At 41.8% G+C, this 25,364-nt stretch overlaps 1 protein-coding gene across 1 annotated transcript in view; it reads right to left on the bottom strand.

Moving 5' to 3' along the window:
- Positions 1-25,364, bottom strand: part of nalcn (sodium leak channel, non-selective) — a 95,503-nt gene that overhangs the window by 4,853 nt on the left and 65,286 nt on the right. Inside the window, exons 15-38 of the mRNA XM_053627716.1 lie at positions 16,138-16,274; positions 14,333-14,474; positions 13,939-14,012; positions 12,150-12,251; positions 11,859-11,928; positions 11,681-11,772; positions 11,103-11,225; positions 10,946-11,002; positions 10,367-10,487; positions 9,720-9,851; positions 8,423-8,590; positions 7,312-7,416; positions 7,107-7,213; positions 6,097-6,217; positions 5,922-6,020; positions 5,711-5,804; positions 2,687-2,793; positions 2,531-2,605; positions 2,304-2,423; positions 2,117-2,188; positions 1,872-2,020; positions 1,557-1,650; positions 1,145-1,277; positions 588-703 (exon numbers count right to left, since the gene is read on the bottom strand). Of these exons, the coding sequence (XP_053483691.1) occupies positions 588-703; positions 1,145-1,277; positions 1,557-1,650; positions 1,872-2,020; positions 2,117-2,188; positions 2,304-2,423; positions 2,531-2,605; positions 2,687-2,793; positions 5,711-5,804; positions 5,922-6,020; positions 6,097-6,217; positions 7,107-7,213; positions 7,312-7,416; positions 8,423-8,590; positions 9,720-9,851; positions 10,367-10,487; positions 10,946-11,002; positions 11,103-11,225; positions 11,681-11,772; positions 11,859-11,928; positions 12,150-12,251; positions 13,939-14,012; positions 14,333-14,474; positions 16,138-16,274 (2,610 nt within the window). The remainder of the gene's footprint in view (positions 1-587; positions 704-1,144; positions 1,278-1,556; positions 1,651-1,871; positions 2,021-2,116; positions 2,189-2,303; positions 2,424-2,530; positions 2,606-2,686; positions 2,794-5,710; positions 5,805-5,921; positions 6,021-6,096; positions 6,218-7,106; positions 7,214-7,311; positions 7,417-8,422; positions 8,591-9,719; positions 9,852-10,366; positions 10,488-10,945; positions 11,003-11,102; positions 11,226-11,680; positions 11,773-11,858; positions 11,929-12,149; positions 12,252-13,938; positions 14,013-14,332; positions 14,475-16,137; positions 16,275-25,364) is intronic.

Genomic DNA, 25,364 nt, shown 5'->3' with positions numbered 1-25,364 from the left:
GCGCCTCATTTCAACATGACCTCTTTTCACAAGCGGTCACTAATATTGCTGAACAAACTGGCACACTGGAGCTACAGCCTGGAGATTGATTAGGGTGGTACCACTTGAAGTACCATGATATAGATTTGGACCTCAATTTCTGGGACTACGGTTGCGGCGATGGCCTTGGGACTGCGATTACCACATGCAATTTTACACTCAGGTCTCCTTTAGTGAACAGTGGACGAGTTCAACAAACAGACTTCATATAAACACCATAATGAACTTTCTTTGACTTTCACACTATCCGTCGTTCCCCAGATGAGGACTTATTCATTACTGGCCATCTTATTTACTAATCATAAACCTGTCTGCTCCTTTGTGTGACAGTTCATCGACACATCTTTCTCTCTTGCTCTCAATAAGCCTGCTAATGAACATGCCATGTCCTCCTCTACCTCTCTGTGACAGACAGTAATAACTACCATTACTCTAGAGGTGAGAATGTCAATGCCTCCAAAGAGCTCATTTGCAGGGTTTGTCTTAGAGGGTACACACTCCGACATCAACACATCATACCTCGGATCGATGGAACAACTCCACCCTACCTCCCTCTTGTCATCCACCATGTTCCAAATGATCTGAAAGTGCCGCAGGTCGTTGTAGCTTAGCAACTGATCCTCCTCCGTGGAGTAGAACAAAGAAAAGTTCTCCACAATGATAGCTGGGAGAAGGCAGGGGAGAAAAACAAAGTGGGACGGTAAATGTCTGAAGAGCTCTCTCGACTCCATCTGCATTCACAGCACACGGGGAAAGTGTAGGTATTGCAAAAAAAAATTAAAAAATAGCACACAGACATGACTCATCGTCCCAGGAGGGCAGACACAAAGGGCTGGCCTAGAACCAAATTTGCTCAGAATCTCATTCACGTTCTACTGGGACATCCTCCCAGGACTAATCTGTAATATTCTCAAATAGAAAAGATGATCCTATCAATAAGAGAACGAAACTTAATCACTCCAAGGACAAAAGGTGCTAATAATGCTCCCTAGCTGTCGGGCGGGAGAGACTGGGACGTGTTATTGTATTTCATTAGCTAGTTTTGCTAATGCCAGACGGAGAAGGAAATGAGGCAGGAAATTGAGTCGGGGGAAATGGAGCGTACCGACGAGCAGGTTCAGCATGATGTAGGCGATGATGACGTAGAACGAGCAGAAGTAGATAAGCGCGCCGGCATAGTTGCCACAGTCCGTCTCCCAGTAGCGGTGCTTGTCTGGTGTGCAGAACGGAGCCTGTACCTGCAGAACCAGTCCAGTAAAACACACACTCAACACAGGGAACCCAGAAAGCAGAGCAGGACCAGCCTGAAAGGAATTTCTTAAGGTCTTGGTCTGCCACTTACTGCCATGTTATAATCATTAACCATGAAAAATGACCATGACGGATGGTTTTCCCGGAAAGTTATGCGCATGCTAAATTATACATTATACATGATCGGTTCTCCGGTGTTCTACGCATGCTGAGAATCTCAAGGTCTTAACCCGGGAGTGAGCGCACAGAGATAACTGTTGGCTTACCATGCAGTCATGCATAATCTTATTCCAGTCTTCACCTGTGACGATGCGGAACAACACCGTGATGGCCTTCCCTGCAGTGGAGAAGTTCGCGTGCCTGACAGAGACAGAAATAAAGGAGTAAACGGAACGGGCAGGAATAAGAGAAAAGCATCACACACTCGAACAAAACAAAAAACAACTCTAAACAACATTTAAGAAAACATTTTACACAATACCAGCAGCACCAGGAAGGACTAGCCATTTCCAGAAGTTCTAGAGCGTTCCGAATCTCACAAAAAGCATGCCTACACTGCCTAATCGTCCCGGCCGCAGTACCTGTTAATGTTCTCTCCGTATTTGACAGTGCCAAAGAGCACCACTCCGGCAAAGGCGTAACAAAGGAGCAGCAAGAACATGCCCACTATGATGAAGAAGCTCTTGTACATGCTCACCACCACCGTCAGCAGAAGCATCTTCAGAGTCACCTACACACACACACACACACGTTTTGTTTGGTACTGTTAAAAGATTATTTCACAAAAGTATTAGTTCTTATTGAAGACAACATCAATTCTACTCACATGCTTTCCACATATGGTGAAAAACCTCAGCACTATCACACAAGTGCCCATCATGTAGGTATAAGCATTCTTCTGCAGGAGCGGATAACGCAAATGTAATCTTTTTACAGCAGGAATTTAACTCGATTCATATTTGGAATCAAGGTCAGAACAGTGTAATACTTGTATAAGCTTTTTTTTTTTTTACCCATAAAGAAAAGTGCAGAATGATCCATATGACGCCGAGCGACGTAACCAGCAGGTCATATCTGTTCCTCCTGCTCTGCCAGTAACCAGCTGGTGACATGGCAATAAGCTTCATAGTAACCTGTTAGCACATCACAACCATGGCTGAAAAAGTGTTTGGGCACAGCAGCTACACCTTTACCAATAACCGACACATACTATGTTGTAGAACCCAAAAGTAAAATCTACCTCTAGGACGAAAATGAAGGTGAACACTACAGACATGGTTGCCAGGGGAACCGTCACTGTGTCTTCCACATCCCACTGAAATGTACACCAGAGAAATGGCACTGAATATCTCGAGTAAACTAGTGGTCGATAATGAGTCAGCAGACAATTTCTCACCTTAACAGACAGCAGAACAGACTGGGCTAAGACCAGGACCGCTATGCCTCGCTTGAAGAAAGGGTGCTGCGTGATGTCATACATCTTGGCACGGAAGCCACCGTTTTCTACAAAGGGAAAAGAAGACATGAAGGAGAAATGCCTGCACTGGCAGGTTGATGTCCGAGCATAAAACACATATAAATGCAAGTGATAGTCGAAAGGGAACGTTCTTGTCACCATGGGCCGTATTCACGGTCAGGGACTTGGGTCCAAAAGTTGCGTAAATTTTTACTATGGGAAAGTTACACGTCTTCAGAGACGGGTTACGCGGGAGTCAATGACCAAATGGAAATCATGGTTCACTCCTCTGAGCTTGCCAGAGATGGAGTTTTACAATAGCATCTACACCACTGCCTTGAAACACAAGAATTATGGCATTACGCTTTTAAGGGGGGAAAGAAAATGCACTCTGAAGAGGAAAATAACTTTTTCCTTTGCTGTCAAATGTAATATGATGTAAGATAAGCAAGAGGCAACTGAACAATAAAAATAGAATTCTAATATGACGATTTTTAGATGAGAAGATGGCAAGCATTCAGCAGCTTATGGAATAGCACTTGATCCAGCACATCCAATTATTTTACATTACATTTTTCCAATATTGTGCTCCGACAGTTACTCGTGCACTTAATTAAGCCATGAGATACTAAATCAAGGTCAAGAAGTCATAATGTGGGTGTAAGATATGTTTATATTTATGTATTTAATGCATATTAATACCTACAGTGCTCTCCACTAATATTGGCATGCATATGTATGTATGTACATACATACATACATTCATATATACATATAAACATACATACATACATGCATACATACACACATATATACATACATACATATGTACATACATACATACATACATATATACATACATACATGCATACATTCATATATACATATAAACATACATACATACACACATATATACATACATACATATATACATACATACATACACACATATACATACATACATATATACATACACACATATATACATACATACATACACACATATATACATACATACATATATACATACATACATATGTACATACATACATACATACACACATATATACATACACACATATATACATACATACATTCATATATACATACATACATATATACATACATACATATATACATACATACATTCATATATACATACATACATATATACATACATACATATATACATACATACATATGTACATACATACATACTTACATACATACACACATATATACATACATACATACATACATACATACATACATACACACATATATACATACATATATACATACATACACACACACACATATATACATACATACATACATACATATGTACATACATACACACATATATACATACATACATACATACATACATATATACATACATATATACATACATACATATGTACATACATACACACATATATACATACATACACACATATGTACATACATACACACATACATATATATATATATATATATATATATATATATATATATATATATATATATAAGCAGCCGCATAACTCATCTCTGAATATGTGTAAGGTTTAATATTGGCCTCAAGTGGCAGTCCATAGTTTTTACAGCCCAAACATAAATTTCAACATGACATATTGTGGTTAACTCAGACTTTTGGACAATGGTAGCTGAATACTGATGTGCACAATTTAGGTATTAAATTCTCACTTGGAAAACTCAACTCTGAATACAGCCCTATGTGATTAATAATGCAAACATCATGTCATATATGTATGTAATTGGAGACAGAACTTTACAAGTAAAAAAAAATGCTACGAATCACCGTTAATACACTATTATATGTCTAACTTAAACATTGTACACCTTGACCACAAGAGACTATTACATCCAGCTCATTCCATGAGCTCACATTTGTTTTGAAATGTACTGTCATTTGTTAAACCCAGGGTCTCAGTGCATTAGGAAATGGGGTGTATAGAGAATTCATCACAAGTCAGTAGGTAAGGGAGCCAGATGCACAGTATGCATAAGCTTGAACAAAGAAATCAATGTGGTTCATGTCACTGGTGCTAAGGTATTGATTTATTTATTTATTTTCGCTGGTCTCCAGCGGCAGGCCAACTCGCCCTGAGAAAAAAAGCATTCTATTGCCACTGCTGCCCTCAGCTCTTACCAGAGCAGACCCCTAAACTCATTTAAATCCCAACTGTGTATTAGAACTCAATTCTAATACACCGTTGGGATAATATAAGAAATAAAGTAAATAAATAAAGAAAGAAAGAAAGACTGTGGCAATGTTTTGAGTATCTGCTAGATTGATGCGTCTTTAAAAAGAATGAATGAATGCCCTATATTTCCTTCTATTAACAGATAGTCATAGGGTTGAAAGGAAAACAAACCTATTATAATAAAGAAAACAAACTTAATTAGCGGCAACGTTCACAGGTTTGCTTTGTATTATATCATTATTTTGTTGTTTATAGACACCGTTGTCTATTTATGCTGGTTTACCATATCAACATCTCCAGCTCGTCTCCCCCGTATTTGATCGAGTTGAGTTCAATCAAAACTCGATATTTAACCATGCATCGCCGTGCAGAGGCATAGCTGAGTGCATCTTAATAAGAGTGAGCCTGAGAACAGCGCCGCTAACAATCAGCACACACAGTGTGTGGAGACACGGCGAGATTTGCTCACTCAGCTCTCTAAAGTACACTAGGCCCATGGGAAAGCATGCTGCGAGCATCTGCATCTTCTACGCAGAAAGTAAATGGGATTTTTCCATCTCATTGTGTAATTGTCTTAGGGGTGCACCCTCAGGTAGGTGCGATGAGTGCTTAACTTTATTCAGTGCCTGGAATCTGAGGAGAGCTGATTAAGCACTCTAGCACTCTCAGTGAGAGCCTGGGGATGACTCATTAGTGGTGGAGAGAGCAAGAGAGAGAGAGAGAGAGAGAGAGAGACCTGGACGTGGGGGAAGGTGCAGTGGCTGAGCAATCTTTAGCCTGCTCTTCAGATCTTCCCATCTCCTCTGGTCCACTGTCAGCAGAGCTGTACCCTGAACAGATGCACAGAACGGAAATATAGCCCTAGACCAACTCCCCACACCAACATGTACAGAATCTACACTAAACAAATCCATTTAAATCCTTTTTTTATCATGATCATAGCTTACCTTGTTTTCATTAAAGTTAGCAATTACAACTCCCACAAACAGTGTAAGGCCAATCATACAGCCCAGGAACACAAAAACGTGGATGTAGATGCCATGGGTCTGCAATAAGAGTCACAACATCACTCAGTGTCTGCTTCAGGTGAGTTTAAGGCCTAATATTCAGGTAGAGACCTACCGGATCCACTCTGTGTATGATCACATCTCTGACCTCCACCCATCCCTTCAGAGACAACACCTCAAAGAGAGCCAGCATGGCATTGCCAACATTGTCAAAGTTGAAGTTGCGAGGGTTTGCCCTGGAAACACACATAATCAGGAATGGGTTAAAGGTGAACACAAGCCAGAGTCGAAATTTCAGGAAGTACAAATCCCCGGGCTCATGAGTGAAATGAAGACAAAACATTACTAGAAAAGCTTTCTGGACAACATCTCATAACTGTTTATTCTATAATGGGCTGATACACTTTTGTGGTGGCTGTTTTAAAACATCACTCCCGTGAAGAGACAACTGGAGGAGTCAACAAGAGAAGAAGGACAGGAGAAATATCTGGAAATGAACGCAACGTAGAAATGAAGAACCTGAAGAACAATATCGGAATCGGTTCAGTTTGAAATGACAACGGCTTTTTCTCCCAAGTGGTCAGGACTCTCGAAAACAAACTTATACTGAACACCATCTCAGCTGATAGACTCTTACCCAATAGAGCGGTGTAATAAAATCAAAAAGGTGTTTAAACAAAGTGTTAGTTTAGGGGTGTGCACACTTATGCAACTAGCTTAGTGTACGCTTTTTATTTTTTTGGGGTTTTTTTTCTTCCCTAAAAGAATTTCTGACTGTTTTTCGCCATTGTTTTCATTATACGTTGCTTTATACCATTTTAACAGGGGTGAGTAGACTGTCTACATCCATTGCGTAATATCAAAATATGGATTTCTAAAGCACTCTGAGTTGCTTTTATGTTCATTACGTGGCCTCTAGCTGTCACATCACTCAATTCGGCACCATACTATAGCTAGACTCCACACTATACCCCCTGCTTGAGTGGCAATTCATCCACATGCATTCTGTTATCTCTTACCTTCCCCCACCCCCAAAAAACACGACGGCTTCATGGTTTTGAATAATATCTTCTGTAATAATACACCAAATATTTCCCAATATCAAATTCCTCTGTGGGTCATTACCATACTCTGGGAACCCAAAATCCAGGTTTCCTCTCTCCTGGTCTGAGCTTTAGGTTGAGGTTTTTCGAGATGCTCACATTGATTCTGAAAATGCCATGACAGTCTTTCTGCAAGGGTTTACAAAGCGAAAGGAAACATTTCAGTCCAAGGAAGTGCATGAATAAGATGTTAATACGCTTATAAGGAATAATGCATTCAGTCCTACCTCTTCGATTATATGAGGATCATTACATTTGGCAAGCTTCCCAGCAAAGAGCTGTACCCCGAAGCTCGCAAAAACCAGCATTAATGTCAGGAGAAGAATGGACACCTGTGTGAAAAAAAATAAAACTACATTTTGGATGGTATTCCTACAGAATAGATGTACACTGAATGCCAAGCAGCCGTATTTGAAATGGCGTTTGCACGGAAGTCGGCCCGTACAGGTCACCGAGAACAACCTCGGTAATATCTGACTTCATAAAACGTGTAGGGACATTCGCAATGCTGCATATGGTCAGACCTGACTGTCAAACAAGCATACACAAATCCCTCAATGGATCCACCTCATGTCTGCTTGGCAAAAGAGTTAAATAATCAAACTCAATATCATCAATAATCATAAGAAGTATAGTAATTAGAGTAGTATAACACGAGAAGAAAATAACATTGGGAATCATAATCCTGTAGTAAAAAGCAGATAATAAGGTCAGCGTGTAATCGGATATGTAAATAGGAATGCACAGACATGGGTAGGTTACTAATTTAGTCGAGTTATAAGTGCATTTATGTACAAAACCACATGTCTGGGCTACTCGAAGAAGTTTGTTTATCATTATAATTATATACCGTAGTTTCATATCAACTACATGCCAGATTGTCTGTTTTTCAGTGCTTCATTTCTGTCTGTTTGATTAAGGTCTCTTCAACACCCTGCAGCATGCTGACCCCACTGGGGTCGTTAATAAATAAAGCGCTCATTAAACCTGAATCTACTTCAATCTCACTAAGAAAACGTGTAATAAACAGAGTTCGCATAATGACCTACAGCTGAACATGAACCTGTGGTTCAAACATGAACACGTGCTTCATCAAAATGTGGTTCGAACCCTAACCCTAACCCTTACACTAATCCTTACCCTTTCCTGTGTTGCCACTATGTTGATTTGATCAACCTTTACCATTGCACTTGGTAAATATATTCCATTCTAAGTCAAGTGATTTTCAGATGTGAATTTTGTCGCTGACGCACATGCCTCAGTCCAGACTCCAATGACTGCGTTATTTAGAATTTTGTAACCTTTTGTAGACAGGCATGACAAAGTAGATACACTCACCAGGAAGATTTCTTTGAATCCTTTGAGGACCTCACGCACCACCTTCCTCATCTGAGGCACCAGCTTGAAGATGCGCAGAGGACGCAGGCAGCGCAGCATCATCAGAAGCTGAGCACCTGATTCTGGAGGCACGTTGGTTGGCAGCCAGCACAGGAAGATCAGACTGACCTACGGAGACAGAAGGAGACAGCAATTAAGATAGGAGAAAAGGAAAACGACCTTTTAAGCTCGCCAGCAAAGTGGCACAGTGTAATTCAATAAATTAGTTCAGTAATGCCTTCAAAATAGAGCTTCTGGACAAGTCAAAAGAAACGGTAAATGGTCTGCACTTATATAGCGCTTTTTCAACCTTAGCAGTTCCAAAGCACTTTACACTGTGTCTCATTCACACACACACACTCACACACCAGTGGTAGCAGAGCTGCCATGCAAGGCGCTAACTTGCCATCGGGAGCAACTCGGGGTTCAGTGTCTCGCCCAAGGACACCTCGGTACGTGGAGTCACGTGGGCCGGGAATCGAACCACCAACCCTACGATTAGCGGACAACCCGCTCTACTACCTGCTCCACAGTGTGAACATTTAACATCCATCTAACGAGACCAACTCTAAATAAAAATATCCACATGATGGCACTGTACGCAATGCCACCACCTTACTTTTACACCCTTACAAAAGTAAGAAGTACCATTGCTGGGATATCCGACAGTTTGGACTTATTTCAATGAATAATAATGAACTCAAAGTATGCAGGAAGTAATTTATACTTCCAGCTATCTATTCTAATCCATACCGCTTATCCTACACAGGGTTGTGGGGGAACCTGGAGCCTATCCCAGGGAGCTCGGGGCACAAGGCGGGGGGCACCCTGCACGAGGTGTCAACCCATCACAGGGTTAAATCGCACACACATACACACACTAAGGACAATTTGGAAATGCAAATCAATCTACAGAGCAAGCCTTTGGACTTGGGGAGGAAACCGGAGAACCCGGAGGAACCCCCGAAAGCACGGGGAGAACATGCAAGGTGTGGAGGCGGGATTCAAAACATCAACCCCAGAGGTGCGAGGCAAACGTGCTAACCGCTAAGCATTAACCACTTTATTTAGTCTTTTATCATTTATGTATATTACTAACGCATTCAACTCATATATTTAAGGTCATTACTGAACTGTCTTTAAGAGATACTTTGAGCTCCGACCCATCAGGGAAGCCACGAATCAAAGAGAACTTGAGCTGTCACATGAATTATCAATAGACTGAGCTGTGGCAAGAGCGAGAGGAATGGATCCATACTAAATAGATGAAAATGTCCATGACTCCACCAAAGTCCCGGATGACTGCAGTAGGGGTGAAGAAGAGACCGTCTGCCATGATTTTCAGGGTCAGCTCAATGCTCATGAAAATGACAAACACGTACTCGGCTATCTGTGGAAAGGAAAGAGACATCCAGAGCAGCAGATTTCAACTCGGTTAATATTCCTGGAATGACAATTTAGCTGCTACGAATACCATGCAGAAAGAAATCAGCCTTGTGATGCTAAAGACGTGGAACAGCGCTCTCAAAATCAGAAATATTACGCTAAATACAGTGGCTTTAAGCACTGTCAAAAAAAAATAATACAAAAAATAAAACGTTCGAAATGATTTATTTATTTCCAAAATGATCAAAAGGACGCCAAATCAGTGAAAATGACTTTCCTCAGCTCCGTCTCTGCCTCCTTATTGAGAGGATAATGTGTCAATGATGAAGTGTTAACTGGGCACAACGAAGAGCTGAAACTCATTTCACTATGGAGCCAAATCAGCTGTAAAACATTTGGTTTAATCAGTGGAAAAGGCTGGCGAATGTTTCCAGTCGCTATCCAATTCGCTCATCAATGACTAAAGATAAAAACAAGGCAGTTATCATTTAACTGTGTAGATATATTTATGTTTGATACCTGTAGAGTTGGCACATGCATGACTCTGATGAATGGAGACTCGAACATCATGGAGATGCAAGAGCAGATGGTAACCACGATCATTACCCAGTCCAGATACGTGACCAAGCCCAGAAGATCACTGAGGACAGCATACACGCAAGGTTTACCCAGAATGCATTCAAGGCACTCGTTAGCCAACAGTAGGTCTTAGTACACTGCACTGATAAGCGGCTTTATATAACCTTTAGGGATTCCTTAGATGACTGTAAGAGCTTACAACATTATTCCAGGCCTCAATCCCCTCAAATGTAATATCCAACAAACACATGACTATTACTGAGGTTGTTGTTTTTGTTCTTCTCCAAAAGGGATATAAAGTGCACATTAAAATCCATGATACAGCGCCCCCTGGAGCAGAGAGGGTTAAGGGCCTTGCTCAAGGGCCCAAAAGTGGCAGCTTGAACCCCTGACCTTCTGATCAGTAACCCAGAGCCTTAACCGCCAAGCCATCACTGCCCAAATCAAACCAGATAGAACATGCTGTGTCATAAGTCAGAACTGAATGCACTCACGGGGCATTTAAAGTGTACAACTTACTATAACTGATGATATTTTGTGCTCTTCACTGCTCCTGTCACAGGATCTGTTTTCAAGCTGCTCATCAAAAACAAACGCATACACGTCACGTCATGCATTCGGACTGAATCATCAAAGGGAATCAAAATAGTTGCTTTGTGCTGATTAGAAGTCGTACGCGTTGAAGCGGGCCCGTACGATCATCCTGCAGAAGTTTCTGAAGCGATGCTCTCTCCCCACTATAAAAAGCGGCTTGTCGAAGTAAGGGTGATTCTCTCTCAGCTCCTCTTCTTGCACTTTCCTGGTAAGGAAAGAGTCCGCATACAAAAAAACAAAACAAAAAAACAGTCAATCATTTCAAAAGCTAGGTACCTAGGGAGTGTGCTACACATCCTGTTTCTTACTATCAACGGACAAAATGGCTGCTGAAGATTAGGTGCTGAGGCCGTGTGGGAACGGTGGAGAAACTGCAGTACGAACGCTAAGCCGAGTCAAGCGGCGGGCTCTCTTTAGCGAGTCCCACGAGACAAGCTAGCCGAATATCGTCGAGAATGACTTTAAATATTCCTCTGTTCCTTCAAGCTAATATCAGGTAGAGTACAGAGCACCTGGGTAATTTTTTTATATAGCAGAAAGTAAAACATGACTCATGATATAATAGCGCCCGAGGAGAGCGAGACAGCAGTCTGTCTGATTGAGTATGCATGTGTGTGTGTGTGTGTGTGTGCATAAATCGATCCAAGGGCCCTGCTTTACCGTTTCATCTCAGCCTGTTCCTTCTTCTCCTGGATCATCTTGATCTCGCTGTCCTCTCTCTGAGCGTTGCGGTAGCGTACAGTGCTCGAGTGCTGCAAAACACGTTCCACTTATATCTTATATCTCCTCTGGCTGTCCATATCAGAGTGACAGAAGGTGTGTACGTGTGTGTACATACGTCTTGAGTGAGCGTCTCTAGAGATTTGCCTCTGCTGATCCTCTGGCTTGTGGAACCGTGTCTTAGAGACCTGGGCAAGCACATCATCATCATCATCATCATCATCATCTCGTTAAAACAAACACAACCCATAATTAATAATAATAATAATAATATTTTGGCTACTTATTGGCGTCCAAGTCCACCATTAAATAAAAAACTCTTGTAGGACAGCAGTTTGAGAACCATGGTTCTACATGAATACACACCCATAGCATAATGTGTGTGTGTGTGTGTGTGTGTTGATCAGACCTGCGCTCTTGGCGAATATGATGCTGCACGCTGAGGATGGAGCGCTCTTTGGTCGGCTGGCCCTCAAAGGAGCCGCTCAGCATGCGCTGTCTGGTGCAGGCTCTGCAACCAATCAACATCCTTCAGTGAACACACTTTTCACAAATGTTCTTTTGTTTTCGCTTAAAACTCTATCGCGATATTTTCAGGTGTTTATTTATCGCGATAACGATATCAGTGACGATATTAAACATAGTACCGTGCACCACTGCTTCTTAGCTACAAGTCCTAGCGGTGAGATCTCGAGAGCCTCGGAAACACAAACACTGATCTAAAAGAAAAACTGATTTTCAGCGGTGCACCGCACTATATTTAATATCGTCACTGATATCGTTATCGCAATAAATACCTGAAAATATCGCGATAGAGTTCTAACTCCATATCGCCCGTCCCTAATAAATAGCCAAGTTTTTGTTTTCAGTTCCTTGTTATTAAATCGTATTGTGAGAATAGATATATTCACTGTTCTCATATAAGCTCTTTTGTGGCATATTATGGCGCAATGAAGATGGCAGACACAGACTGGGTAGTCCCTGAATAACCGACTGGCCTCTATCGCTATGCACTGTATACACGCACTGCAGCATGGCATGGCAGATGGCACTAATTAGCATACAGCGTGTAGCACAGGTAGGGAGCAGGTCTGAATTGCTGCCCCACTGCAGAGAGGAAAACTAATTAATCCCTTTTTAACCTAGTGAAATATAGAGCATGCAATCTGAACATCTAAGCGTGCACCCTGGCATTACAGTAAATTGGGGTCAGTTTCTTTTTTTCTGTCTCGAACGAGAAAACAGGCTTTCCGTCGACCCTGCCGAACAACGGCACCCATGTCATCAGTCTTTGCCGCGGTTGTAGCCCGACCAAATGGAAAGCCATTATTGCGCTATTCACATCTCTGCTGCGTCATCCATAAAGGCCCAACAGGCTGTGCGTGCATACACGTTCAGCCATTTCCTCCTCATCATCATTCAGGCTGTTAGCCTGTCATTCACTGACGCCGTTATGTTGACCATTAATTGCAAAGTCATGTACCAGAACACCAGCTAATGACAATCTGGGCTTCAGGCGAATGCGTCAGCTTCATTTACGACCAGTCATTGTGATGAGTCTCTGTGTCGGCACGGGCAGACAGACCCGAAGCCCCAGACGGCACGAGCAGACAATGTGAGATGGCTACTGATGTGCTGTCTGGCAGTTAAGAAGGAGGAGAAGGAGGGGTGTGTGTTATGTGTGTGTGTGTGTGTGTGTGTGAGTGTGTGTGTTATGCAAGCAGATAAGCTTGGCCAGGTAAGAAATCTTGCAGACGTGCTCTGAAACCTGATGGTGAACCACCAGGAGCAGGAGTCCCGTGTGACATAGTGTGCGATATATTCAGCCTGACACTGCTAGACGCAACATAGCTGCCAATCTCACAGCGGTGCCAAACATTTAATTATTAATTAGCTTATTCATGCTGATAGGTGCCCTAAAAAGAGGCTGGAGATGGAAGCTCCATTATCCGACCTGACACTGAACTGGATAGACAATAAGCCTGATGCTATATGTTCTGCTTTACCTGAGCATTAGCATCGCATTCCGTTGCATCTTATGCTACATCACCATCACATCCAGACTGCGCTTAACAGGACTGGCCTTTAGAATTAGCAAAAACCTCTTCGACAGATCATCTTTGTACCATATAAGTGCACAATATTTTAGTTCAGGAAAGAACTCCAGTATCTGAAAGAGAAGGTTTTCCCCAACATACCGTAGGATTTTATTGACGGTTGTTTCTTTTTCCAAGAGATTGCGAGCATGGATGCTGAATATTGATTTCCTCAGCTAAAGCAGAGAAATATATTTAGACAGTAAGCCACACACGCAGGAGACATATCACACAAAGATCGATACGAAGTGCGATTCATATGCAGGCATCGGCGAAAAAATTATGCTCTTGTGCTGGAAAACATCTACAAAAAAGGTCATGCTTTTTTTCTTTTTTTTCTTTTTTTTTTGTCAGCTACTGAACGCAGCTAAACATTGATGTAGAACTCTAGTGATTGTGGATTCACAAAATATGGAGGAGTACTATGCTTATTAATTAGCATATCGCACTAATTGAGCGATGGTCGAAAGGCGGAAATGTAACTGCGTGTGTGTACCTTCTGATCAATGTATTTGTTGTCCTCGATGGCAGACCTCTTGGAGTGGTCACAGGAGGACGAGGAGGCAGAAGGGAGCCTGCGGAACAGACAGCTGGGGTCCTGCTGCTGCCGGTCGATAAACTGTTTCATAAAGCTCTCTCTGTATCACGCACAAGCACACAAAACATGAGCGTTTCATGATATATTCCACAGGACGACTACAAAGAAATAATCTTACATTTCAGTGCTGTACTTCTTTGCACTTGAACATACGAGTGAGGTCCGAAAGCCTGTGAGCACTGGTGAAAATGCTTCGACTTTGCATACTTTTATTTATTTTTTTTAAATTTAATAGAACAGTTTTCATTACAAATTATAGTCTTGAGAACGGTGAAAAGTAGGGAGACATATCTCCGTGCAGTTCTCGCCTGGTTTCCACTGAAGCTAAGCAGGGTTGAGCTAGGCCAGTACCTGGATGCTGAGGTTGCTGATGGAAGTGGTATTAGTGCGGCCAGCAGGGGGCACTCACACTGAGGTCTGTTTGGGGCCTAATGCTATACCGTAGAAACGACACGGTCTTTCGGACGGGACGTTAAACCTGTGGTCCTGACTCTCTGTGGTCATTAAAAATCCCAGGACACTTATTGTAAAAGAGTAGGGGTATAACCCTACTCCCAAATTCCCCCGTTGGTTCTTCTCTACCACGGCCTCCTAATAATCCCCATCTCTGAACTGGCTACATCACTCTCTCCTCCCTGCTAATATCTGGTGTGTGGTGGGCGTTCTGGCGCAATATGGCTGCCATCGAATCATCCAGGTGGACGCTACACACTCGTGGTGGTTGATGAGATTCCCTCCCCATACTATGTAAAGCGCTTTGAGTGTCTAGAAATAAAAGCGCTATATAAATGTAATGAATTATTATTATTATTATTATTATTATTATTAGAATCTTTGAAATATGTACATGAATGTCAGAGTTTCTTAGTATTTGGTGCGTCCCCTTTTTGCTTTAACGGCAGTCCGCACTCGAGCCGGTATGGACTCCACAAGTTTGTGTAAAATCGTGCGATCCATTTTTAGTTCAAATCCATCGTGCTTCACTATAAGAGATTAGGTATAAGGAAAATCTGACCTTCTGTGCGAAGCATGGTCAGTATCACACGTAAATATTCAAGATATTGGACCTTTAGTTCTTTACAGATTCTAAAACCTTTCCAATTTAAAAAATGCAACGTGGCCTCGGATATTAGATGTACCCCGCTGTAGGTAATACGATATTAAAGAAATACAAAAGTAGTATAAATTAGAGTAATACTGCGTGATGACCTCCAGACCTGCTTGACCTTGGTTGACCCTGATTCGCTACTTCTGCTTGTTCACTTGTGACTCATTTTTCTGCTGCTATGGATGGAAACCCTATCCTAAAAACAGCTCACCCTTGCTTCAGTGGATCATTTCCCCTGGATATTAAAGATTTGTAGTAGGAACTGCTGCTGTAATAATCATACCGACTATGATGCGCTTACCGAACAACCTTTCAACACACTTTGTACGGTTTATATAAGTGTATAACTGTAAACTTTAATGATTTATAATCCCACTATTCAGATGTTCTTTTCTTTGCTCAGCTCAAGGTTTCTTCCTCGTGTTGTCTCAGGGAGGTTTTGTTTTCTCGCGTCTGTCTTGCTCAATAGGGATCTAAGTTTGCATAATTTCTGCAAAGCTGCTTCGATGTGTATTGTTCAAAGCTCTATACAAATAAATCTGGACTGAAATGAAATGGAATGATAGAGGGAGAAGATGATCAGTTCATACGCTACCTGATCCTGGGCACAGTGAAATCTGATGGCAGCTTGGAGATCTTCACCATCTGCGGTCTGTTGGGGAATTTCTCAAAGATACGCAAGCGCAAGGGGAGTTTCTCTTTCGTGTCAGCATTGGCCTCACTCTGCTTCAGCTGTGGAGATGATTGGGGGGGGGGGCGAAAACATTTCAAATGATGGAAGATCTAAACCAACAAAGATAACCGCTTTGATAGAAATACTGTAGAGTTCATTTCATTGGTAAAAAGATTTCAGGTCCAGAACACAGCTTATTATAATGTTTTTTATGGATCGTTTCTATCTTCAGTAGTTCTGTAGTCAGGGCCGTTTGTAGCTGTAATCGGGCTCACCTGAAAAATGCAGGACATTAAAACAAAAGACACACGTGTAGACATTTCAGCATAGCACTGAGCAGACTCCATGTCCTCGGCTGACGGTGTATGAAACAGAGCGCTGTAGCTTACTCTGCAATGCGTTTCTCGGAATTAATGTGGACCTAGAAGCGATGTGACCTTTAATCCTTCTGTAGTTTTATAATGCCACAAAGGCACTCTGGTGCTTAGCACTGTGTACAAGAGAAACTCACTCATCTTCCCACGGCCAGGCATTCAAGAGGGATAAGAAACAAGTCTGAGTGCAACCTGGAGGTATTTATACACAGCTCCGTGCATTAGAAAAATGATAATAATTAGGGTCAGTGGTAGCTCAGTGATGACGACTGATCGGAAGGTCATGAGTTCAAATCCCAGCACTGCCAAGCTGCCACTGCTGGCCCACTGAGCAAAGCCCTTCACCCTCAAATGCTCAGTTGTATAAATGAGATAAATGTAAGTCGCTCTGGATAAGGGCGTCTGCCAAATGCCATGAACGGAAATGTAATTATTATAAACTGTGCTTGTTGAAGCACACAGTGCTGTTCTGAAATCCTGCCCGAAGATGGCAGCAGCACCCAGCCTGAGAGTAGTCACGCTGAAATAATCAGCCCCCATACCACACATCAGGAAAACAACATCAAAGCAAATTACCATTACAAAACCATTTGCATTCGGACTCATACGACTCGTATGACGTGCATATACAAGCCAAAATGTTCACACTGGACATGTGAAAAAGGATACATCACAATTTATCACGTTATGAACAATGATATCAATTAATCGTTTATGAAAAAAGACTAATTGATATTCCCTGGCTGGCATGGTCTGTCCGGAAGCCTGTAGATGAAAATGACGCATTTCTGATGAGAAACGGAAGCCGTGGATGGATGCTCATCGACAGCGGCGGAAACAAGCTGCCAACCCTCACGGTTTCTCTCATTGTTGCAAAGACTACTGAAAATCCTTTCCGAATGAAAAGGGTGGGGCAACAGGAAGAAGGGAATAAATAGGGCCCACAAGACGTAGGACAGGGAACCATGCTTTCACTGGTCTATAGATGCATGCATAACTGAACTGAAATAGTGCATTTACTTGGCTCTTGCACAGCTGTAACATACTCAAGCAGTATCGCACAGGCAAGAGCGTGCTTATACAGAATATCGGAACGGCTGTGCTTCGGCCGTAGGTAAAAGCCCGCAGGCTGAGTGCCATAAGTACTCACAGCCATGCCGATATTCAGTATAACAGCACGGCTGTGATTGTGATATTGCTTTTATACAACAGCTCTATAAACAAGAAATGAATATTGAATAAGTCAAATTCTGGACACAATATGAACTAGCAGAAATACAGTGGGGGAAATAATTATTGGAAAATTCTTGGACATGAATTTACTAACCCAGCTGATATTAATTTGTACAGATAGGGGGTGTAATTACTTAGGGATTTCAGCTGATTCCTCACCTTACCTTGTCTTGGAGAACGTGTTAAATACTTAACGTGTTCAATACTTTTTTCCCGTGTCGTTCCTCTTTATTACACATAACTTTATTTATGTACTTTAATGTTGTGAATTCTTTATTATTATTATTTTCATTTTTATTAAAAAAAATAATTTATTTTTATTTTTATTTTATTTTTTTATTTTAAATTATTATTTTTATATTTCTTTATTATTTCCGGATTTCTTGAGTTAATACTGACGCCTGGGGAAAATTTCATGTGAATAACTTCATTGGGAATATATTTATTGAAAAAAATGTTGACGCGTCCGATACTCATTTCCCCCGCCGTAGAGCCCAAAGAACCCACGGTCGCTTTATAACCTGTCGGCTAGCCCACAGGCTAGCTAGCTCACGTAGATTCGTACATTACCGTTAAAAATACTTCCGGTAAAACTGGCATCCCTGCATCCTTTTCATCTTCACTGAATAAAATATTTCTATACACTATGTCCTAATCTGAGTAGCAGTGTAGAACTAGTTTTAGAAATGTTGAGCGCAGACCAACATGGACAGTCAAAATGGTACACCATGTTGTGTTATTAGTGCTGAGCGAGATGGATGGCACCAGGCCATTAGACCAGAGAAAGAGGCATGCTCTGACCTGCCCCATAAGCACCTCATGGGAGATTGTGTTATTTAGAGCTGAAAATCCTCCAGGACAAAAGAATATAAAGAAACCTTCTCTGTTGATGTAAATGGGATTTCACTCCCATCTACATCTACATCAACACACCGGAGCACTACAGAGACATGCTAAAGAGTGCTACGAATGTCCTGAGAAGAACTTCAATACCCTGGAATGTTTTTTCTGGGGTAAAATGTTCAGAACTACAGTTGAAACAACAGGATATCTGTGTCCTGGTGTTTGATTTGGGAAGGATGCAATTCCCGTGGCTATGCGACAAAGATGAACGCATCCCATTGATTACAACACAATGCACAACTCAGAAGAGATGCGTGGCCTTCGTTCTTGACCTTTTACTGTGACCTTACATAAGATCCCTGCTAGTTAGCAACTTTAAAAAAACAAACAAAAAAACAAACTGCTACAGTCGTCTTTTCCAGGACTGGGCCAAAGCTGAATTTCCGTCTGATACAAAAAACAACAGAGAATCTACATTTGTTTCCAGATAACTGGATTGGTACCCCAAGGTACCAATCAATGGTTCTATGCTCGGCAGGACCGCTGCAACTGAACGCTCTGCTCAGCAGAAGCTTCTGATTAGCTCTCACCCAACCCTGCTCGAGACATGGCCCACTGCAGAGAGAACACATGCTCCCCACTACTTACATCCTTTGTATAAACAGCTGAATAGTACAACCCGTACGGCTCCGCTATGCTGAGCTCTGCCTGCTTGTTTATTCATAGCTCTTGTTTATTCCTTTATTACCAACTCTTGAAGAAATAAAACCCAGGAAACAAATGCGACTGCTGAGTGAACAGAAAAGCTGGAAAGTTAGTGACGGCAAAGGTTAGCATACACAGCACAGGGGCTAGTTTGGAGAAGAAAAAAGGGCTCATTTGAGACTTGGTTGAAAAGCTGGTTCAGTGGAGGGGTTCTGATAGATACTGAGCTGCATTACACACATACAGTAGATAATGACTCGCAGCACAGTGATTGATAGACTTACATGACTGAGTTTTTAAAAAAATACCCGTGCTGTTTGCATACTAATTGAAACAACCATATGAGCTACTATGGCGTGCTCATTTTTGCATTAACGCAGGGTTTGTTAGGTTAATAAAGGGAGTGTGTGCAAGAACATCGCGTTGTTTCTGCTCGTCATAATGATTCATTAGACACGGCGTTTCTCATAAACCAGTGCAGTAAAAGCTAAAAGGTTGCAATTTATGTGGCAGCTTTCAGACATATTAGAGTGATCCACTCGTTCGTTTTCACACATTCCTTCCAATTTCAGGCTCGGATGGACCGCACATTACGGTATTCTTCAGGTCATCCACCTCAGGAAGACTGGGCTTTTATTAATGATCAATCACGTCACGGTTTGAAGTACATTCGCAGAAAACGGCCGTGATGTGTGTGTGTGATACCGTGTGGTGGAGTCATGCTAATTCATTCTTCCATGAATTTATCCTCCAGATCAACACCACAGAGAACTGAAGTCCCAGTTCAGTAACTAAAAACAAAAATCTAATATAAAAAAAAAAACACATCCTCTATGACTTGTTGCTGAGAGAGGTACGGTGGTGCTTGAAAGTTTGTGAACCCTTTAGAATTTTCTATATTTGTAAGTATGACCTAAAACATCATCGGAATTTCATACAATTCCTAAAAGTAGATAAAGAGAATCCAGTTAAACAAATGAGACGAAAATATTATATTTGGTCATTTATTTATTAAGGAAAATGATCCAGTGTTGCATATCTGTGAGGGGTAAAAGTAAATGAACCCTTGTTTTCAGTATGTGGTGTGAGCTCCTTGTGCAGTGATAACTGCAGATAAACGTTTGGGGTAACTGTTGATCAGTCCTGCAGATCGGCTCGGAGGAGTTTTATCCTGCCTACCCTGACTAGATTCTGTTCTACTACTTCGCAGTCATAATTATCTTTTTTCTCCCTCTCTCCTTTCGCCGAGCCCCACATGAATTTATGGAGATACTAGAGATCCAGATCCTTTCTGCCTCTGGATGGAGCTCAAATCTTCTCTAATTCCAGATTGTTGGGACTACGGCTGCTCCTAAGGCCATACAAACTTCATATAAATCCATAATGAACTTTTTCACACTATCTGTTGTTACCCAGATGAGGATGGGTTCCCTTCTGAGTCGGGTTCCTCTCAAGGTTTCTTCCTCTTAAAACATCTTAGGGAGTTTTTCCTTGCCACCGTCGCCACTCAGTGGCTTGCTCAGTTGGGATAAATTCGCACCTTTAATATCTGTATACCATGTTGATATTTCTGTAAAGCTGCTTTGAGACAATGTCTATTGTAAAAAGCGCTATACAAATAAAATTGAATTGAATTGAATTGAATTATCCCGTTCCTCAGTACAGAACAGCTTCAACTCTGGGATGTTGGTGTGTTTCCTCACATGAACTGCTCGCTTCAGGTCCTCCCACAACATTTCTACTGGATTAAGGTCAGGACTTTGACTCGGACGTTCCAAAACATTCACTTTATTCTTCTTCAACCGTTCTTTGGTAGAACGACTCATGTGCTGCATGACCCACTTTCTCTTGAGATTCAAATCACGGACAGATTTCCTGATATTTTCCTTTAGAATTCACTGGTATGATTTAGAATTGACCCATCGCAGAGTACAATCACACACACACACACACACACACACACACACCCATTCACACACTATTGACAATTAGTACATGGAAGAAACCCCAAAAGCATGGGGAGCACATGCAAACTCTGCACACACAGGGCAGAGGTGGGAATCGAAGCCCTGCTCCCTGGAGGTGTGAAGCAAACATGCTAACCACTAAGCCACCGTGCTCCTCATCGCCCCCCCATCATCCACCACCCCCAGTGTGTTTCACACTGCACGTAATTAAACAAACCGAAAAAGCTGGTCTGAAATGTGCTCGTAAACCTTTCACTCGGTGGTCAGATTACGGTGATGGAAAAAGGTGAACAAACCTTTGCCAAGTGTGGCTCACCCAAGCATGGAAAACACAGAATTGATTCGAAATATGATGGCGGCATAATGCGATAATGAGTTGGACAACAGGAAAAATGTCTGCCTTATCGTCTGGAGATCGCAAGTCAGAATCCCGACAATGCCACAGCCATCTGTAGCCAGGCGCCAAGAAAGTAACTTTGCAAACACTCTGTCCGCTATTAATCACAGTGACACTAGACAATCGTGGACGTCTGTGAGTTCATACGTGCAGAAGGATAGCTCTTTCTTCTGAGTGTCTTATGATGCAGCAAGAGCAGCAGTTTGAGGTTCATGTGTTAGAGGAAGCACGTGCTAGCCCTGTCGGGTTGGCAGATCTCCGCACAGGTCAGTACAGCACCTCACATCTGTGAAAAATAATGTACACAGCATGTTTGGGTTCATGTCCTGCAGTTGGTTCAATTCAGGATCGAGTTTGCCACAAGAACCACATCAAGGGGGATAAAGCAATTCAATCAAATTCAACCCTGCATAGATGAAAGATAGTAAAGGTTTAGATGTGACGCCTGACTCTTCCAAAGTAGCTTTGCCAGTATTCATCTCTGCTTAATTATTCAGTAGGTGAATATTGGAGGAAGAGGGTTGAGTTTAACTCGCCTATCGCAGTTCAGCCCGTCTATGACGGTCATGATGAAAAATGTCTAACAGTAATAAATCAATGTGACTGGACTATTACAATCCATCACTCATCTGAGGCATGTCCAATGTAGAACTGGCCCAATTATCTTTACAATAATTAAAAGCAGCCCACAAAAGTAAGCTGAGATCTGAAAATTCTTTCTCCAAAAAATGTTTATCGTTTGTTTCAATCAGAAAATTGTTTAACCTTTTGATTAAAAAACACACACACACAGAAATACTCTGCTCTCATGGATATAAAAAAATGCAAATACAATACAGGTTTATCCAAAAAAATATCTTTGTTAAATGTAGGTGTGCAACAATTATTGGCACCCCTATGAATTCATATGAGAAAATATGTTTATTGATATATGAGAAAGTATATTCCCATTGATATTTGACATTTTTTGAATACACCTGGGTGACTAGGAACAGGAAATTGTTCAACCACGACTTCCTGTTTCACAGGGGTATAAATATGAGGTAACACGTAGGCCAAATTCGCTTAGTCAGTCATAACGATGGGTAAGAGCGAGGAATATAGCTTTGATGTGTGGGAAAATGTTGTTGAGCTTCACACAATGGGGCGTGTCTATAAGAAAATAGCACAAGCATTGAAAATGCACATTTCCACCATCAGGGCAATAATTAAGAAGTTCCAGTCAACTGGAGATGTTATGAATCGACCTGGAATTGGACGTGTGTCTATATCGTCTCAACGCACTGTGAAGAGGACGGTTCGAGTGGATAAAACATCTCCAAGGATCACAGCTGGAGAACTGCAGAAGTTAGTCGTGTCTTGGGGTCAGAAAGTCTCCAAAACTACAATCTGAAGTCACCTACATCACCACAAGTTGTTTGGAAGGGTTTGAAGAAAAAAGCCTCTACTCTCATCCAAAAACAAACTCGAGCGTCTTCAGTGTGCCAGACACTACTGGACCTTCAAATGGGATCGGGTTCTGTGGTCAGATGAAACCAAAATAGAGCTTTTTGGTAATAAACACCAGAGGTGGTTTTGGTACACAGAGAGGTAACCATATGGAAAAGTACCTCATGTCCACGGTTAAATATGGAGGAGGATCTTTAATGTTTTGGGGCTGTTCTTCTGCCAGAGGACCTGGACATTTTGTTAGGATACATGACATCATGGACTCTATCAAATATCAACAGATATTAAATGAAAACCTGACTGCCTCTGCCAGAAAGCTTCAAATGGGCCGTGGTTGGATCTTCCAGCAGGACAATGATCCAAAACATCATCAAAATCAACACAAAAATGGTTTACTGACCACAAAATCAAGGTCCTGCCATGACCATCCCAGTCCCCTGACCTGAACCCCATAGAACACCTGTGGGGTGAACTGAAGAGGAGAGTCCACCAGCGTGGACCTCGAAATGTGAAGGATCTGGAGAGATTCTGTATGGAGGAACGGTCTCAGATCCCTCGCCATGTATTCTCCAACCTCATCAGGCGTTATAGGAGAAGACTCAGAGCTGTTATCTTGGCAAAGCGAGCTAGCACAAAGTATTGACTAAAAAGGTGTCAATAATTGTTGCACACCTACATTTAACACAGTTTTTTTTTTTGATAAACCTGTGTTTGCAGTTGTTTCATATCCATGAGAGCAGAGTATTTTTTTCTCAAATTTTTTAAACAAAAGATCAAAAGGCTAAACAATAAAGACAATTTTTCACAGCCTTCTTTGCTCATATTTACCAAGGGTGCCAATATTAATGGAGGGCGCTATATACAATACAGATGCACTGAAGTCCTTCAACGGCGTACCCTTTGTTAGAACAACATTTAATAAATCACTCATATGCAGTCAGTTCTAAAAGTAACAGACATGAGGGGTGCAGAGAGACATATCCTTCCCTCCGACATGACCGACACAACACAGTGTAGCCTAAACAAACTACACTAGGCATCTGTCAACATGTACACACAGGCACAAACAGCTACAGGTGTGGTGCTGAAAGACAAGGTTTACAAACCCCCTGGCAGCAGCTGTAAAGTTCTTCAGGTTATAATAACAATTAATTTACATAGCGTCTTTCATAATCTCTCTGATCTCCATGGCTAGTTCTATACACAGCAGCAATCTTTAATAATAAGCCTTTGTTTTTTTTTTTAAACAAGCACAAAAAGCACATTTTTAAGTTTCATTTACAATTATTACATCCATCCATCCATCCATCTTCTATACGGCTTTAGACTTTTCAGGGTCACGGGGAAACCTGCAGTCTATCCCAGGGAGTACACGCTGGACAGGGTGCCAATCCATCGCAGGGCACACTCACATACACACTCATACACTACGGACACTTTAGACACGCCAATCAGCCTACCATGCATGTCTTTGGACTGGGGGAAGAAACCGGAGTACCCGGAGGAAACCCCCGCAGCACGGGGAGAACATGCAAACTCCGCACACACAGGGCCACGGTGGGAATCGAACCCCCGACCCTGGAGGTGTGAAGCGAACGTACTAACCACTAATCCACCGTGCACCCCAATTATTACATAGGAAGCAGGAGTACAAGCCTAATACTATAGTTTAACGCACTTAACCTCACACTCATCATGTATTTGAAGGAGGATCGTGCAAAAAGCAGAGTCGATGCAGAACAAGTGTGGACGTATCGGAAGTGCAACTGATTACACATTTCCTTTGATTTACTAAAGTCAAAGAGATCAGCAATGGCCAATTTTGTGCATAATCATCTCCACCTCCCAAGACCAGGAGTACATTAGCAGCACGTGTGTTGCTCCGAGCAGTAAATCGAGTGTTTCCAGGTGTGATGGGTCTTGGGCGCAAATGTGTTTTGGAGACTGAATTTTGTCTCTCACAAAAGTATCTGACGTTGTTGACAGTTTTTCTTCCTTTTATGTAAGCTTAGAAAGTATTACTATCCTCCACCACGAGCACATTATTAGCTGAAAGGGAATAATTGCACATGGGATGTTTTTTAGTTTTTTTTTTTAGCGAAACAGAAGTACAGCATGTATCTGACCAGCATCATGTATTCATTGGCTGATATTCAGAGATTTTACATCAGTAGTGAATCA

The sequence above is a fragment of the Ictalurus furcatus genome, chromosome 6 (genome assembly GCF_023375685.1).
Source record: "Ictalurus furcatus strain D&B chromosome 6, Billie_1.0, whole genome shotgun sequence".
Taxonomy (NCBI): domain Eukaryota; kingdom Metazoa; phylum Chordata; class Actinopteri; order Siluriformes; family Ictaluridae; genus Ictalurus; species Ictalurus furcatus.
This window is presented reverse-complemented; position numbering and strand designations above follow the sequence as displayed.